This window comes from Acipenser ruthenus, chromosome 17 (assembly GCF_902713425.1).
Source record: "Acipenser ruthenus chromosome 17, fAciRut3.2 maternal haplotype, whole genome shotgun sequence".
Taxonomy (NCBI): domain Eukaryota; kingdom Metazoa; phylum Chordata; class Actinopteri; order Acipenseriformes; family Acipenseridae; genus Acipenser; species Acipenser ruthenus.
The window spans coordinates 7,763,075-7,776,348 of record NC_081205.1 but is presented as its reverse complement, the minus strand read 5'-3'; the positions used below and the strand labels follow the sequence as shown (position 1 = coordinate 7,776,348).

The 13,274-nt window shown below is 35.7% G+C and overlaps 2 protein-coding genes across 6 annotated transcripts in view; one reads left to right on the top strand and one right to left on the bottom strand.

Moving 5' to 3' along the window:
• LOC117422994 (putative uncharacterized protein MYH16) overlaps window positions 1-7,529 on the top strand; it is a 79,428-nt gene extending 71,899 nt beyond the window's left edge. For all 3 annotated transcript variants that reach the window (XM_034038289.3, XM_034038292.3, XM_034038290.3), the window contains 6 exons: window positions 581-784; window positions 1,511-1,636; window positions 2,134-2,304; window positions 3,089-3,289; window positions 3,656-3,802; window positions 4,159-7,529. In XM_034038289.3, the coding sequence (XP_033894180.3) occupies window positions 581-784; window positions 1,511-1,636; window positions 2,134-2,304; window positions 3,089-3,289; window positions 3,656-3,802; window positions 4,159-4,305 (996 nt within the window). In that variant the 3' untranslated portion in view covers window positions 4,306-7,529. The remainder of the gene's footprint in view (window positions 1-580; window positions 785-1,510; window positions 1,637-2,133; window positions 2,305-3,088; window positions 3,290-3,655; window positions 3,803-4,158) is intronic.
• Window positions 7,530-9,847: 2,318 nt separating this feature from the next.
• The window catches only part of LOC117423642 (growth arrest-specific protein 7), a 96,183-nt gene continuing 92,756 nt past the window's right edge, over window positions 9,848-13,274 (bottom strand). For all 3 annotated transcript variants that reach the window (XM_034039710.3, XM_034039711.3, XM_034039712.3), the window contains one exon: window positions 9,848-12,692. In XM_034039710.3, the coding sequence (XP_033895601.1) occupies window positions 12,579-12,692 (114 nt within the window). In that variant the 3' untranslated portion in view covers window positions 9,848-12,578. The remainder of the gene's footprint in view (window positions 12,693-13,274) is intronic.

The window sequence follows — 13,274 nt, the reverse complement described above, 5'->3', positions numbered from 1 at the left end:
GTACGTGCACAGACAAAACATGATAGGGATAATATAATACCTGGCAATATAAGGCATGTATCACAATGCAAACACATGAAACAAAAGCCCATGCATTTGGAAAACTGCTAAATGAAAGTATATTTTAGCATTTCATTTCGTGTGTTTGTCCTCCGTGCATTCTCTCAGCCTGTGCTTAATGTAGGGAGATATTTTTTTGCCACATAATTTCCAGCAGCTATTATAATTATTACATATTCTTCCTCCTGTAAGTATTTGATTCAGACATACAACATCTGGAGAAATCACACACAGAGGACCCTCATAATCTCATAGTTATCCAGTGGTGGCTTTCTGCAAATTCCACACCCAGGAGACTCTTGATGGATGGGTTGCTCAATAGATGAACCTATTGCACTGGTCTTGTGATATCACTGAAATCCTTCATATTTATTCCTAACACAGAAGACCTTATTAAAGTTTACTGCAGTATACTATGGTAAATGCATAGCAACACGTGAAGCATAGTGAAATCATGGAATAACCATAGTAAACTCAAGGTAGAGTTGAGAGTGTTTTTTAAAGGCTTTGCTTTCCATAGGACTTGCAGACGCAGATGGAAGATGAGTCCAGACAGCAAGAAGAGATGAGAGAACAGTACAACTTGATGGAGAGACGCTGCAACCTTCTGGCAACTGAGATGGAGGAATCTCGGACTAGCGTGGACGCCTCTGAGCGGGCCTGCAAGATCCTAGAGCAAGAGCTGATTGAAATGAACGATACATACAACGAAATGAAGGGTCAGGTGAGGGAATGAATCTGTACACCTCTCAAGCAATTCTCTTTTCAAACTGTAACCTGTACTTCTAAAAGTGTGCTAGACCACGGTAATCGCATAGTAACCCTTAGCAAATGATCCTGAACAGCAGTGTGGTGGGATGACAGTGGAATTGATAGCACAAAGGCAGTTTTAATAGAAAGGACCAGTGTACAACATACCACATTTGTAGTTCCTCTAGTTACAGTATATATAACATGCCGTTGAAGTCAAGGCCATTCCTTTTTTGAGTTAAAATAAGTAAAATAAAAAAGGAATGTAAATAATCATTTTGGAACCCATTTGAGATTAGCAGCAGTGTGGCGTAGTGGTTCGAGCTCTGGACTCTTGAAACGGAGGGTCATGGGTTCAATCCCTGGTGGGGGACACTGCTGCTGTACCCTTAAGCAAGGTACTTTACCTCGATTGCTCCAGTAAAAACCCAACTGTATAAATGGGTAATTGTACGTAAAAATCATGTATAAAAAATAATGTAATTGTATGTAAAATAATGTGATATCTTGTAACAATTGTAAGTCGCTCTGGATAAGGGCGTCTGCTAATAAATAAATAATAATAATAATAATAATAATAATTAAGTTTAAATCTAAAAAAAAAAAAAAAAAGTAGGATAGAACAAGAAAGCATATGGAAAAGGTTGTCAGACAGTGATCATTTTATTTGTGTCCTCTCTGAATCCTTTCTCAATGGCAGTTCCAGTCAGTGACAAGTTTGAAAAGGAAGCTGGAAGCAGAATTGCAGCAGCTAAACACAGAGCATGAAGAACTGCACAGTGAGGTCAGAGCTGCCGAAGAAAAAACGAAAAAAGCCACATCTGAGGTATGTGAATTCTGCCAATATATTGCTTCTAAATTGTATACAGTGTATTATACAATGTATTCTTTGAAAATTAGACTTTAGCTTGCCAACCCCTGGGAGAGGGGCATAGGAATGGATAAGCCAGGGACAGGCTTGACTGACCATGATCGACCAGTTAGCAACAATCGCTAAGGTACTGGTATGTTACTGTGACATCACGACAATCATTAGCTCATCCTTGTTTCTGCTTGTTCAAAAATAATACATTTGTATTATCATTTTATTTATGTGTTTGACAAAAAAGAAATTCAAAAACAAAATGCATTCTACGGGTAAAAGACAACTAAACTATTTAGGAACCCAATGTAACTGCTCATTTCTGCAACTAACCTTAGGATTACATATTCAATATGGCACGGCTCTCTTTAAAGTCCCCCTTCTGTTATCTTTATGACTTTGCCTTTGCACTTCACCCTTAACTTTAGGGCCCTTAAGCAAAGCTTTTTTGTAACACCCAGGCTGCAAGGATGTCAGAGGAACTCCGTCAGGAGCAAGACCACTCCCTCCACCTGGAGAGAGTCAAGAAAGGACTGGAGACGCAGATAAAGGACCTGAACACCAGACTGGAGGAGGCTGAGCAGCTGACCATGAAGGGAGGCAAGAAAATCATTCAGAAACTGGAAGGAAGAGTGAGTGCAAAACACTGAAATTAAACACAGTGCTAGACAATTCAAATGGGTCACAGGTTGATCAAATCAACCCCTTAGCAAATAAATATATCAACTCTTGTAACTTGAATATAAAACACAAATCCTTTATTATATATATATATATATATATATATATATATATATATACTGTATTTTTTTTTTAGCAGTATAGCATCAGCTCCCAGTCAATCGGAGTTCAGCTGGAGGTCGTCTGTTTCAGTGGACTGACAATGGGATATATGAGACCTTTCACCTTCAGCTTGGCAGATTAATAAAAGTGGTTGGGGAGGCTGTGTCAAATTTGTTTTTTTTCCAACTACATCACTAACCACTGTCACAGTTTCTAGTTAACATTAACTGTTATGGTCTTTAGATATTAAGCACTGGTCTGGCATAAACCCATTAGAGTAGAACATAGGGACACGGACAGCTCATACAGTGTGCTGAACCTGTATGTTCTCAGAATTACAAAGGATATGTTATTTAGAAGACAATAAGATCAATATATGACCAGTGCTTAGTCTTTCCTTTTTTTTAAGGTCCTTGATTTTATATTTTTTAAGTCAGTTATGAGTCCAGTCGAATCAGTCATTATACTTGGCGACAGGCTGCTGTTGCATGCTGTCAATGGGAAACTTTGTGACATACAGCTGACATACTTTGTTATCGGCAGATAACAGGATTTGGGATCCCAATGAAAGTGAATGGAAGAGAGCTTTCTCTTCATGTATGTATTGAGCTGAGAGTATCTGCTTGTTTGCAGGTGAAAGAGTTGGAGCTGGAGCTGGATGGTGAGCAGAAGCGCCATGCGGAGAGTGTGAAGACCCTGAGGAAGAATGAGCGGCGTCTCAAAGAGCTGGTGTTCCAAGCGGAGGAGGACCAGAAAAACCAGCAGAGGATGCAGGAGCTGGTGGAGAGGCTGCAGAACAAACTGAAGGCCTACAAGCGACAAGTCGAGGAGGCTGTGAGTAATGCTATGTTACAGTAATCAAATCCTTTCTGTGCAGTCCAAATTCTCCTTCTCTTCTCAATTATGTATCAAAATGAATATTCTAGAATTAACAAAGGTTTAGCTCAAACTGAGTTCATTACACTAAAATTGTACTTTCTGGGATGTCCATCTTTTGCTATTCGTATCTCACAAACTAAGTGGGCCAGTATGTGACGGACAAGGAATACCAGGCCCATTTTCTGTACTTTTGTACACCTTCAGAATTAGGTATAAACATCTTGCTGTGTTTGAAGGGAAATAGGTCATGACAGTAAAGCAAATGACCTCTTGCATAACAGACACATTTATTAACCTACAACCTTACGATTTTCCCTTCAGGAGGAGCAGGCAAATATGAACTTGGCCAAATACAGGAAGACGGTACATGAGCTGGACGATGCAGAGGAGAGAGCGGACATCGCAGAGACGGCTCTGACGAAGATCAGAACCAAGAACCGAGCCAGCTTCGGCAAAGGATACTCTTCGGTAGGGACCTGTGTGCATTTTTTAACTAATACCTTGTTTTCTTGTTTTTTCTTTTGTTGTTAAGTATATTTCAAGGTATACGGGAAGCATTTGAAGATATCTCTTCTGATTAACTGATTTAGAGATATCTTAAAATATTTTTCTAAATATTTTGAAGATATCACTAAAACATTAATACAATTTTGTATTTGGGTGTGGAAGCTGAAACTTCTGATTAGAATGAATTACCTTTTAAAGCAGACAGCTTTGCTTCATAAATCCATGAGTGTTGAGTGAAGTTTTTTTCAGGTGTACAACAAACAATTTGTGTCTTCTGTTGTTTTGAGCCTGTATCTTTTTTATCTTTAAACACACAGGGCTACAGTACTCCCTTTACCAACACTGTCCGATCCCCAAGCTCTGCGGGCTCTGAGGGAAGAGGAGAAAAGATAATGAATGATGAGGACACAGCTTCTCTGATCCCGGCCTATCTGAACTCCCTGAAAAAACTCATGATCGAATAATAGAAGATGTAATAATATATTGAAATTCAAATATTATAGAATCTACACAATAGGAAGAATAATCTGACTTGTTTAGTTACAGATACAAACTGACTTTACTTCTGTTTGACGGAACAGTGTTTCCTAATTCACAAACTGCCCAGGTTTTTTATTATAAATGTCACCTTGTACTGCAAGTAACTAGTCATTGAAGTGTCACATTACCTTTAAGTTAGTTGGCAAGTCGCTTCCAATTAAATGTTCTTAATTTTCTTTAATGTTCCCTTACCTTTTTATGATGTTTGAATCATTCTACGTGGTTCTTATTGCAATTACTATGAGTTCAAAAGCTGCTGTTCAGTTTTAGTTGCCTGACGGAGACATATGCAATATAGGCTAGATCAGGCTACGTGTTTTTATTTAGTAATAGAGGTCTTCACGGGTCCAAATTAATCAACCTGACCCAAACACGAACCAACAATTATTTACCCGACCCGACCCAACCCGGTGTAAAATTCTCATTAGACCCGGATCTGACCCGGCCCGAAAAAACAGTGGAACGCTTTTTCTTTCCCCAGTTTAGCATATGCACTGACTAGATACAGTATTAAAGCAGTGTTTATTTCCAGTCAACCTGGAAATCTGGCTGTACTACAGACAGCGTTTATTCTATCATGAACCTAGAAAGAGGACTGTAAAATTAAATATATAAAAGATGATAAATACATTATCTGGAAATCAAATGAACTGAAGTACGATCTCGTAAATACATGATTTTATTACAAACTTAACACAGGAGCAAATGGAATTGAGATGTAAAATTTGTGTTTTGCAAAACCTGTTTTCCTTCTTTGTCCACAATAACAACAAATGACACCGCAGACTTGCATTTTTCTGTGAGCTTTTGTGAATCGTTTTTCTTAAGTTTTTCTTTCACGTCCTTCAAAAACAAATCCATTACTCCGACTTTTAAGAATGATCTAACAGAAACACCTTCGATACGGCTCACGTGTCTGCTGCTGCGCTCTGCAAGCCGTGTCATGTGCTACTGGGGAAGCCAATCCACGCAACTCTAGAATAATGAACGCTGATACAGGCAGATACATTTGTGGTCGCAGGGGGTTTTGTTCTTGCTGTTCCCTGCCGTTAATATTTCAAGAAGTAAACTCCTATAAAATATAGTACAACCCGCTTTTACATATTGCTACTGGGTGTAAACCTAATACGCAAGGAAACTGTAGTTATCTGTCTTCACTGGCTGTGCTTGTAAAGATGAGGCATGTGGGTATATGAAAGCCTCCAGCAGCAGGACAGCTCAACAAATCAGCTTTGTAGATGAGAGTGAAATACTGTACTCCCTTCTAGAGTTACACAAAAAATGAATTTGATTTACCAATAACTGAATACCTTATTTATTGTTGTATTTGCCACCTTGTGTAAGTTTCAATACCAGACAGATATGATTATTTTATCTGGATGCTGATTGTAGAAAGTTTCTTTATAAATGCTACTTTAGTTAATGTTCGCTCTTTTTATATAAAACGCAAGTGCCCACCATGTCTTTCCCAGTAAAAGGACCTTCCAACACACTATGCATTATTAACACATACGTACTATAATGATACTCTGGCTGCAAAGCGTACTGTCAAGAAAGCTCCTGCTTGCTCTTACAATAGGTATTAAAAAAATAAAAGACAATTTGTGTTGATGCAGATTGGTAAGGACGGAATAAAAATATATAATTTAACTTGAAAACACTTGAAGCTTCAGGGAATTAGAGAGCATAAAAAATTAAATAATAATAAACACATTACTTACTGTTCATTCATTGTCTGTTTTGGGATGCAATTAATGAACAGGGATTGATGGATATTTATATGTTGAGTGTCTAAGACAAATAGCAAGGATGCAGTCAGGATTTCTGCAGGCCGGTCATTTGGAGTATTGACATCTGTAATGAAATACACCTTGTTTTGCTAAGTCTGCATTTGTTTTTATACTATAGAGAAGTGAATGAGCAAAAGTCATATCAGCTATACACGGTGTCTTGTAGCAGGTCAAAATGTTGGTTTAAAAAAATTAAAAAATTAAAATAAATAACCTTGTTTGCACAACTTCTGTAAAAATCTGTTGTAGCAAACTGGCAGATATAATTGAATTATAACTACACAACAACAAGGTTAAAGATATACTTATTATACTAGGGATAGTGAGGAAAAGACTGTGACCAAACACATCTACAGCATGGGGTACAATCTACAACACCCAAAAGCGCATAACAATCAAGGAGAAGCCTAACGCAGGTGTGGGAAAGGACACCAAAAATGAGAGGCAAAAGCATGTATAGCTGATATGACACAGGTACTTTATGGTGTCTCTGAGCAGTCTAGAATAACCTTTTTATACTTCAAGTTATAAACAGCAAGGAAGTACCTGGAATGCAACGTGTGCATTATTAAAACTGCAATGTTCTGCAACGCTTTGGCACAAATGAAATACAGTGATGCCTGCTGTACAATGTATGCCACAAACCATGATGACGTGTGTGACTGAAAGAGTTTTCTTTATTTAGCCCTGGTGGTCTTGGATTGAAGGCCGCTTAGGCCTCACTTTATTTTACTAATATGTATACATTTAAAAATATAAAATTTGTGTTTTGTATAATTCTATAATAATAATAATAATAATGTTGCATATACTTCACACTAATTTCATATTATTAGCACCCCCCCCCCCCCTTAGGAAGACCAAACTATTAAGACATATATATTTAAACAAAAAAAATATATATCCGTTTAGTTTACTTGGAAATAATTAAAATGTACCCAAAACTATTATTCTGATAAAAATATATTTCAAAATCAGTAAACACAGGAGGGACAATGTCATTTGAACTAGCAAACAATGTTCATATGTATTTAGAGACCAGTGAATTTGAATCTCCTGATACTATAGACTCTGTTTTATGAACACATTTTGTGAAGCTAAGGGATCTCTCATGTTTCAGATTTTAGGCATTTGTAGTATTTCCGTCACATAGTAATATCTTTGAGATAGATCTCCTGAAGCAGACTTGAAGAATGTGAAAATGGCAAACATAATGTGCAAGTCCTCCAATCAGCTTCAGTTCAAGGATATGACCTCAGTAACAATGTTGAAAGTGTCATTTAATGTAATGTAACTGTGGTGACTGAAAATATATATTTTTGTCTTTAAATCTATAATAAACCTTTTATATCATTGCATTAGTTACTTGAGTGCTTTATTTTAAGTAACACTGACTTGGGGCAAAGAAATATGGCTATGGGAACAGAATACAGCAAGTGGCTAATATATGATCGTATGAGTGACAAGAAAAAAGCTTCATTGCACCTAAAGTAACTGCCACACTCATGTCAAGCTTCAATCAGTGGTGGGTACCAATCGTATTCAAGCCAGGTACATTTAAACCCTCTCTTTGCAGTCACTGCTGTGTTGTTGACAGCAAAGAGTCTTGCCAAGGTTTGGCAGTCAAACTGCTTCGCTACTTATTGTGTCAATCAAAATTTCAACGCAGTACAAAGACCAGGCGCCCAAACAAGCAGGTCAAAATCCTGTGAAACATGCGCATGAGTGACTGAATGTGGTTTTGTAATGTTTTGTAATTCCATTACCCAAGATATATTTAAGACAAGACACAATCAATTTGACACCTGATTTAACCAATATTTTTTATATTAATGCCAAACATTCACTGTATAGCAACTACAGTATATATCATCAACATTTACAATCTTTTAAAACTTTTAAAGATTTAGTTACATACTTTTAACAAACAAGTTGGCCATATTACACTTACACACAATATTTAGGTATTAATACAATTTATGAAACAGTATTTCTTACTGGCTGAACATATTTACATATGTAAAAAAAAAAAAAAAACACAAAAACAAACAAAAAAAACTATGTGAATAGAGTAGTAAGCTGAAACAAACCTGTTAGGTTTACATCAGTGGAAAAGCAAGCAGAGGTAAGGAAAGGTTTTTGATTGTTAGTCTTTGTACAAAAATATGAAAATACATTGTTAGTTGCACCTTGATGCTGAGCTCAGAACTACCAGTAAGATGTTATTCTTCAGCAGGTATACAATGACTATATAGAAATTCCCAGTTGCTAACAGCTGCTAAAATAAAATATATTATCGTCTGGATTCTCAGGATTTTTGGCATCCAAATTGGTCCTGTTAACTGATTTAACCTACATAGAATGTATAGCAAAAAATAATGTATACAAAGTAGATGCCAGCTGAAGTTTAAGTACATGTATAATGTTGAATATATATTATATATGAATTTAAGCTTTCCTAACAATAGATTCAAACTCTGGATACCAACTGGAAAGGCATGTCAACTTTTTCAGAATATCAAAAAATGGTCGACCCTCGCTCACCCAAAGTGACCTGTAATCTGAATTGACCCATCATAATGAAATGCACACTGATAGCAGCTGTAAAAACCAAACTTCAAACCTCAGTAGTCTATCTTTTACTGGTTTTTATTAAAAGTTTATTACTGAGTTTTCACCTCATCTGGTGTCAGAGTAACATGCCGTGGACATAACTGCATTACAGTCCTTCAGTCCACACCAAAGAGAAGGTCAATAAATTGTACTGGACAAACATTCCACTATCCAAACAAACATTGCTTGAAAAGTATTTGCTGGCAAAAATGTTCATATTCGGTCATATAAAAGAATTGAACAATGACAGTATCAAAAAAATAATAAAAAATACATTAAAAAATAAAATATGTTTTCCTTCAGGTAATGTTATGGAGTACTGGGTTTATTTTACTCTCGAGATTAAATCATCTTAAATATTCATTTACATTTTCAAAGAATATTCAAGCAAATAAAAACATCTCTTGACTTGTTCTAGTCTTTGGTCCATTTAGTTACCAAGAATAAAAAAGCCAAATTAGCTAGAACTCGTTGTCATTGTCGTCCAGTAGTGGAAGGGTATATAAATATTATCAGCACAAAACGGTAATCGAATCGTGGAGGAGAAATTAAATTTGGTGTGAGGGAGATGTAAAGCAGTTTGAGCACAGATGTCCTTTTCTGTATCCATCCGTTTTTATGTAACAACTCTGCCACCTGCTGGAATAACCCAGTATAGCACATTGTATTGTTTTGAAAGACTCTCCACGTTTCATTGAACTAATCTGTTACTCTATAGTTGTATTACTGAAAATGGCTGGGTTATATATAACATCTCATTAGCATTCAAAGCTATGGTTGTTTGACTATATAATAAATATGAAAATATACACTACAATTAAAAGTCTGCCCATGCTGTTCCAGTATTCAAGAAACAAGATATGTTAATTACACAATACATAAATGGATTGTACTAAATAAAGCAAGACCTGGAAAAGAAAAGCATGTGCTGATAGTTATATATTAAACATAAACAATGTTAATATATATATATATATATATATATATATATATATATATATATATATATATATATATATATATATATATATATATATATATATATATATATATATATAAAATCTTTCAAGACTGTACTTTGAAATACTAGACCTCACATGTTCCACATAGTTGCCATTCTGATAAAGGGTAGCAACTCTAGATACAGTATACCATCAAGACAACGACAATATTCACAAAATCCTTTTCAGTTATGTACATGATCTATAGGAATGGCTGATGATTATGGTTGTAATTGTTGGGATTTTTTCATTCGATGTCTTTTGACTTCTGTAAGGGCTATTACATGCTCAAATGAGTCTGTGTACAAAGCCCTTTTTCATTGGATTATTATAATTCTATTGACGAAATGGTCTTGGAATAACGCTGCTGGAATCATTGAGAGCTACAAAGCCTATTAGCACTTTATTCTACCTTGCTTTTAAAGCATGGTACTTTCAGTAAACAAATGTAATTCATTTGGGTATCTTGACCACAGTGTTTTCTTATTGGCACAACCCCCATTGTAATCCCCCTGTCTTCTTGTGTTAAATATCCTTGCTTGTTTGTTATACTTCAAATAAAAAAAAGTTCAAATTCATGGCAATGGCCTAGCTGCAGTAAACCAAGTGACCTACAGCGAAGGTACCAGGATGCAGCAGTTCTGTTTAAAATATTTACATATCCTGAAATTAATTTAAAAAAAAAAGATAAGGTAGTTATCACTCATTTCAGTAAATACATTTGTCTAAATTTAAAAAAAAAGGCTACAGAAATGACGTAAGACAGCAGAAATGCTTCATAGTGTAATCTATTGAGCTAGTACTTGTATGTAACTTGATGACTGAAATGTGTAGTACGATTATCAACAAATACTGCAGTTTAGGAATACAAATGCATAAAATGGCACCGAGTTTTTGCAATTTTAAAGGTGCTTATTTATGAAGAAATGTGTATCATAATTCCTTACAAATAGCAGGTGGACTGTTTATACAATTTTGCAACCCATACAGTATAAGTCCTGACTTCTGAACTACGCGTTTAGTATGAAAGTTGTTGTTGAAGTCAGTCACTGCAAAAGCATTTTTTTTTGTGTGTTTTTTTTTTTTTTTGCATTTTATAATTATATACATGCTTAGCATGCAAAAGAGAAGCTCTTCCACCTTGACAAGTGAACAGGCATGGAGTATAAGTGAAAGTAAACAAGGAGTCGGGTAAACTGGTTAACTTTTTTGTGTTTTACACAAAAGGCACTGAATACAAATTTGCTCTGTATACCATCATTGTGCACACAAGTTGTTACAGACTGGTAAAGTCAATTATAGCAGTTGTTTGCCCTCAAGTGTGGAGGTTCAAAATGGCATTACTGTAAGAACCAGTTATCATACTGTATGATGCAAAGAGACTGTAACACCTTTGTGGGGCTGTCCAGATATGTATAATATATGTATAATGTATAATGTACGAATTCAGAGGAACAGTCTTATAATGGATGACTATTTTATGGAATGCTGATCATTTCCTGATGGAATTTGAGACAGTAATCATTCATGAATGATCAAATATCATTTCAGCACAGTATTATAATTTTTTTTAAATTAAAAAATGTTGTAGTCGCCAATTGATTTTACCCTGTTTTTCTCCCAATTTGTAAGGAGGACAACGCAGCTCTGGGCATCTTACAGGCAATCCCGCAGGCGCCCGGCCAGTCTACAGGGGGCGCTGGTGCGACATGAGCTGAGGACACCCTGGCTGACCTAAGCCCCCCCCCCCCAGCTGTTCTAACTCTCTGCCTTACTTGCAATGTTCTGGCAGGTTTCTAATCCCTGTACTTCAAATAATGCCTTTCTTCTCACAATGACCTCTTCCAGCACTACGTAACTTTTCGAATTGACAACCTAACTAACCCTACCGGTAACTAAATGACATCAAAGACATTAAAAAAGACTTCCATTAAAAAAAGACTTCAAAACATTTATCATTGAATTGATTTTGTTTCTTTGAATATTTCTTATCTTAGCACTATTGGATGTTTTATAGTTATGGATGATATGGAAATAAGTACTACTCTGTAATGATTAGCACTACTCTGTGGTTTTAGATACTTAGTCAATCATGTAGCTGTCTGGTTGTCCTGTTACTAGTTTTCCAGTAATGCTAGGATTCAGAACTGTTGAGGATTAAGAAACTTGACGTTTCAAGCCCAAAGTATATTGTGTGCAACTCCACGGAATTAAATTGAAATTAATAGTAGGTGTCAATATTTGCACCTCAAAGTAACTGATACCTAAAACGCATTGTATTTAACTTATTTAGCGGTGATCTCCTGGATTAATTTAAAAGGCTGTCCATTTTTGAACAGTATTGATTTCCGCAGTTTATCTCCATAGACAAATATTGACAAGAAGAAATAAAGACAAGCATATTTACATGAATATTTTTCTATATTGCATTTTAATCTGCCACATTAAAGTATATTAATAAATGTAAAACCAAGCTGCTTCTTACAACACATATACTGTTTAAATATGTATAAGTGTTACCAGTTTAATTTATTCCTGTTAGGCGGTACACATTTGGCTTCAGTTCTGTAATATGTTTTTTGTTAAAATATAAAAGCTCAAAATCCCACTGCAGTTTTTATAATGGTCATTAAGCCAAAAAGTGTTACAGTATCTCTGTGTATTGGTTACCTCTGAAAAGCTAAGTTGCATACCAGTCTGTATATATGTGTTTCTATATATGTATATATATATATGTTTCTGTCCGAAAACCTTCACTAAACCAATCAAAAGAAGAAAAATTGGGAAGCTCATCTATATGTCCATGTCCACCGGCCGGATGTCCCCAGTCTTGTGCTCTTTTACCCAGAGTTCCCGATCCTTGGCAGGTTCAACCTTCTGAAGCAGCTGATCCACCGTCTCCACAGTCTGTTAATAGGAGCGAACAAATATAAAAAAATCAGCACCTCAGTCCACAACCCTTCTCTTAGAAATAAACTGACTGCTGCAAAGAAAACGGGCTGTCAGTTCCAAAGTATGGGACTGGCTGAGCGTAAAGGGGTTTGGCCAGCAAAGAAAAATGGTTAATAGAATTTAAACTATGCTTATTTTTATACTAAACCATCATATGATTTTCATAATTGTGAAGTAATTTCATGTACAGCCCAGGAGGCATTTTCTTGTAATTTATGTAAATTAAAGACTGTATAAGGGTACAATAAAACACTCCTCTGTTTTTGTTGGTAGGCTAATAATTCCCACTGTGACAAGCAAAATCGAGCATTGTTTAATTCCTTAAGTGAGGTATAAGGTAGAGAATATGGGGAATATGAGGTATTTTATTTAATCCTACTTTTTAAAAGGAGAAAAAAAATCTTGCTAAAAGATAGGGTATAGTTCACGTTGTTTTGTATGAAACACCATCACATATGGGAAAACTGTAATTTGATTGTAGAAGGTGAATAATATCCTGGCCAAAACAATATAACTAAATTACAATTGTAAAATCAA